The 5071-nt window shown below is 34.8% G+C and overlaps 2 protein-coding genes across 4 annotated transcripts; one reads left to right on the forward strand and one right to left on the reverse strand.

The window, feature by feature from the left end:
* The first annotated feature begins 542 nt into the window (after window positions 1-542).
* LOC105570938 (decapping and exoribonuclease protein) lies at window positions 543-2908 on the forward strand. Its single transcript, XM_012028389.1, has 4 exons — window positions 543-1488; window positions 1691-1917; window positions 2090-2484; window positions 2565-2908. The coding sequence occupies exons 1-4, from the start codon at window positions 1190-1192 to the stop codon at window positions 2799-2801; spliced, it is 1158 nt and encodes a 385-aa protein (XP_011883779.1). The 5' UTR covers window positions 543-1189; the 3' UTR covers window positions 2802-2908.
* Window positions 2909-3524: 616 nt separating this feature from the next.
* On the reverse strand, window positions 3525-4718 carry LOC105570939 (p53 and DNA damage-regulated protein 1-like). 3 transcript variants are annotated; one of them, XM_012028390.1, is made up of 3 exons: window positions 4605-4718; window positions 3840-4068; window positions 3525-3760 (listed from the first exon to the last, which is right to left on the reverse strand). In XM_012028390.1, exons 2-3 carry the CDS (start codon window positions 4066-4068, stop codon window positions 3591-3593), a joined length of 399 nt encoding a protein of 132 aa, XP_011883780.1. In that variant the 5' UTR covers window positions 4605-4718; the 3' UTR covers window positions 3525-3590. The 3 variants fall into 3 exon arrangements, with proteins under 3 accessions (XP_011883780.1, XP_011883781.1, XP_011883783.1); XM_012028391.1 differs by having other exon boundaries at window positions 4530-4608; XM_012028393.1 differs by lacking the exon at window positions 4605-4718 and adding an exon at window positions 4432-4459.
* Between the last annotated feature and the right edge of the window lie 353 nt (window positions 4719-5071).

Consider the following 5071-nt stretch of genomic DNA (forward strand, 5'->3'; position numbering starts at 1 on the left):
ATTGCAAGCAATCCAGCAGGAAAAATAGCATCGTCTGCAGCGGGCTTTATATTCAAGACCGTCTTGAATTTATCTAAAGATGCTGTATGGAACGTTTCATTGGCTATGGAGTATCTAAAGATAATCTTAAGGCGGTCTTGAATATAAGATTTGACTATGAATACCGGCCATAGCAATTGCAACTGCATCATTTTCAAATTCGACTTTACGTTTATAAATGAATTTGTTACAATTTAGTAACCAATTGTAATATTTTTTTTGATGCCATAACTCGGAATTATTCTGTCTTTCCTAGAAAACACAATAGAAATATAGAAAATAATTTAATAATTCTGATCAAAATTCATTCCAAACAGTTTCATAATACGCACCTTGGTAAGCACGTTTGAGGTCCTGTCGCTTGAAGGTTAGAACTGTCTTTTAAACACAGATTTGCTGCTTCTTGCTATTTTTCATGTGCCATAATTGCTGCTGTAACAATTCTGCGACAAAAGTAATCACGTGACCCTTTTTGTCGCTGAAACGGCCGGTTCGAGCGGCACGTGAAAATGCACCTTAAGACTACGGATTGAGACGTAGATTAGATTGGTCCACAAGAAAATGCATAAGGAAATGAACCAATCAAATTCTTTCTGCATATGCTTATGCGCTTGTGCAAAAATGTGTGCTCCCCACTTGTCTGTGTGGGGATTCCCCGACTGTGATTGCGAGCGATCTATTTTATAGTGTGAATGCTGCATGTAGGCTATATATATCTCTCTGTAGAGTGAGTCGACACTACATTTGATTGAATTTCTGACGTTGTTGTGCACTTGGTATTGCGTAGTGTTGCGCTATCTTTTTAATGTTATCAGCCGATATTTGTGCACAAAGGTATCTCTCGATACTGAACGTTTCAACTCCAGTTGTGGAGACGGGTGATTTAGAAAGAAGATTCACCGTTGGTATTATTCCAACAATTCGATCCCAACTTTCAACTATTCCAAGTGGACCATTGAGTTACGTTCGACGTGCTTGTGTCGGCTCTGTGCGAGAGTGGTTGACAAGAATAAGATAAACATACGTATTTTTTATCCAAGTGGACCGCGATTAGAAAAGTTTCAGAAACGTTGAACATAAAACGAGTGGGTTTTGTTGATTCAATACAAGATTTTGTACTCTTTACCGTGGAAATATTTATAAAGGAGCCATGATGTTTAAAATTCAATATGAAAATTTTTCGAGGCATATGGTTCCAACTTTAACGACCGAATTGATCGGATATTTTAGTATTGATGGTAATATGCAATATAACGATAACTTGACGCAACTAAAATATTATATTTCCCCTCCGGATTTTAACAATGTGAATTTCAATCTCGATATAAATTTTGAATCTACCCGTCACAAGCCTACTGAGTATATTAAGCTGGATGATATATTGAAGTGGATTCTCAGCCATTTCCATCAATTCGTAGATAGACCATTATCAGCACAGGAAGAACGGTGGTATGTTGATGAAATATTTTAAACATGGATGACATTTAAATATATGTATATATAATAATCTCTCATTATGTTGTACAAAATTCTCTGTAGACAATGTACATTTTGTAAATGTTATTAAAAAGTCATTTTGCCATTTATATTATTAATATTTTTAGTTATTATTTTGATCTAATCTAATCTAATCAGAGACAACATTAATTAGGTTGGATATCGACTTTATCAGTTCTCGTGGAACAATAAAAAAAATATTGAGTAGCCCATATTCTAACAAATATGAAGAATGGATTATTTGTGCCAGTAAATACCGTGGTACAATATATTTGTGCGCATTTTATACCGATGAGAAAGAGCGTCAGGAACAAGACGCAACAATGGAGACAAAACGAATTACTTCATGGGGGTACAAATTTGAACAATATATGCTAGCAGGTATTCACATTTTGTATTGTTTTTTATATAAATATGAAAGTTTGATTTGATGTATTACTTTTACTGATTTATTACTTTTACTTGAGATATATGCATATAGTAGACAAAATGGATTGCTTATTCACTTTATACAATTAATCTAATTAATTATTGTATTACTTTTTATACTTAGATGATCCATCACGTAGACCAGATCCATTAGCACCTCTTAATGAGTGCGAAAAATTTCACTGTATGTTTAGAGCAAACTTTGGCAGATATTCCTTGTTATATGGAGCTGAAGTAGATGGAATTTGTTCGCAAGAGCGTATAACAGAGCAACAGTTTTTAACAGATATCGACGAAACTTTTGAATTGATCGAGTTGAAAACTATTCCAAGGCGTCATATGATTGGAAATAACCGTAACATTTCTTCGAGATTAGTAGACTGGTGGAGTCAGAACTACTTGGTGGACATAAAAGAAATTATATGTGGATTAAAGGTTTCCCCTACTAACAGTGAAAGATGTGACACAGTGACAATGATAAAAGAATATCGTACGGATGATCTGCCAAAAATTTCAAAGGTAAATAGTTTTGTTTAAACAATTATATGACAAGAGATTGAAGGATACATTAGTGTATAATAAAATTATTAAACTTTCAGTACTCGGTTTTTGATGTAAACAAATGCAAAATATTTTGCAAGATGTTCCTAGACAAGGTCAAGAAAATTGTGACTAAAGATCACAATGAATGCATGTACAAATTTTACTGGAAGTCATCCAGTAAACGTCTTGTAAGTTATAGTGAAGAAGCGCCTGATAATAAAATATATTTGTTCTTACAACCATGGTTTCTTGAAGACGTAGAGAAATACTTGGAATTGAGGCGTGCTGAGTAATATACAAATTTAAGAGAATAATTTTTTATGTACAAGATATCTAGATAATGCATATATTTATGCACAACGCACATAATTTTTATATATTGTGACGGATTTCTTTAAAAGTTTCAGTTAATTTTGTGTTATCGTACTGTAGCGTTTATACTATATTTATATTAATATAGCATTTATCAACAACGTCAGAGAAATAAACATCTTTATAGCGTTATAAGTTTCGGCAATATGTGGTAGCAAGTATATTATACTCGAGAAGAGAGCTCCGAAAGATTCCGAGAGAGACGATCGATTCTCTTTTTAGCCCTTTGCTGCGATTCAAGTCTGCCGTTGAAGAAATAAAGGATCGTGCGGCGCTTCCTCAGCAACGAAAAGAAAATCGATCGTCTCTCGGAGTTGTCTTCACGAGCCGTAGATTTCAGTTTAATAAACGTATTTAATTAGTGAAGAGTCTGCTTTATATGTATACGAGTGCGTGAGTGTCGTGTGTTGCAGGCGCGGATGGAGGCAGCGAGAATGCAACAATATAAAAAAACGTATGCTATTTCACTCTTTATTATCCGAAGTGATGAATATGTATGATTTATTAGTCATATTCATCACTTGCATATTATATTATTGAAATGAGTCCACGTGTAGGAGATAATTTTTAGATATATATAATGTTATACATATATTTTATATTATATGTATACAAAAGTTTGAGTACAGAATTAAACTTAAAAATATTTTAAACTCATATATTTACTCTTATTCTAATTACACTTCTGAACGAAGAAACTTTATTAAATATTAGACACTTGGACCGAAAATTTGTCCGACTGCCTCCATCTCTTTGCGAGACATGGGTTCTAACATCAACCCAGGTACCGGTGGTGTCAACTCTATATCACGTAGTTCATTTACCTTTATCTTTAAGTCGCTTCTTAGCTTGCTAATAGCAGTATCACATTCTCTCTGATCTGTAATATAATGTAAAAAATACCGAAATTATAGAATATAAATAAATTTGTTCTTCTACACCCGTTTGTTTAAAATGACCTTTTTCCAATAATTCTTGAGCTGCTTTAGATGGCATTTTTAAAAGTAAGGGTCCGACTGTGATCCATATTTTTGGATGCACCTGTTTCTGCAATGCTCTCATTCCAACACGATCGTCGTTTCTTCTCTTATCTAGAGCAACTATTTCCCCACGATCAGTGAGAATTTCACCAGCTTTGTTTTCAACCTTTTCTAAATGTTGCAATAATCTCTGATGCTCATTCGCCATCTGTAACACATTAGTAAATTTACATATTATTTCTTATTTACACATGTACCCGAATATATCAAAAGGTTCCTTATTTTTATATTTAGTGGAATAAACTATCTGTATACATTTTTAAAAAATTTTATTGAGTTAACATGTATGACCGTATCAGGCGTTAATTTGGAAAAATATGCATTTTGGTGAAAAATGTTTCAGACAAAAGTTGTTTGGTCTCGAGGTTGACATAAGATGGTGTTATTAATTTGACCTTGAATAATTGCCTAATACTTTTGGAGATATTTAAGAGAAAATTTTATAACTTTTTCAATGTTTAGCTTATGATATCTCGACAACTGTTTGTCGGAGGGAAAAGTAGTACAGGACTTTTTGACTTGATTTGGTCTCAGGAATATACTGTTGCAATAGTGCTCCAATTATTGAAAATCTTTGTGTATGTTACAATACTGCCACTCGGCAGGGACAACGTGATGTCTCGATTATCCGCGAACGCTCGAGATCTTATATTATCGAGGTAATACGTCGACAGCCAAATTTACCTCTGGTTATTTATTTCGCTGCTTACTGCCGCGCGCGAGATCGCCTCCCTCTCGTCGCGCAACTCACAACAATTCACAGCCAATGGAAACAACCAGTTGAACCAACTTCTTTCCTGTTTGTTCCCTAGGAGGGCGCAGCATGGGGAAATTCAGCTTTTAAGGTACCATTTCATGCGCAGCATACTGCCGCAGCAACTCGCTGCTATTGGTTGAAGAATTGTTACTAGATGCTGCAAAATAAATTTCACCATATTTTGCTTCATCGCTGTGAAGTTCAATTGAACGAACAGCAAAGCAGCAGACACGCGATCTAGCCGGCCAGTGCTGCTGCAGCTATTCCTTTTCCATGAGCAGCAAATATGCTTTAGTGAATTTGGATCACGTGACTAATTTGCTGCTGCTGCATGCTGCGTATGAAAAGGCACCTTTAGATTGCTCGGACAAACTATGGACCATGAACACAGTAT

Source organism: Vollenhovia emeryi, unplaced genomic scaffold (assembly GCF_000949405.1).
Source record: "Vollenhovia emeryi isolate VEMERY1.0 unplaced genomic scaffold, V.emery_V1.0 DF941522.1, whole genome shotgun sequence".
In the NCBI taxonomy this organism is placed as follows: Eukaryota; Metazoa; Arthropoda; class Insecta; order Hymenoptera; family Formicidae; genus Vollenhovia; species Vollenhovia emeryi.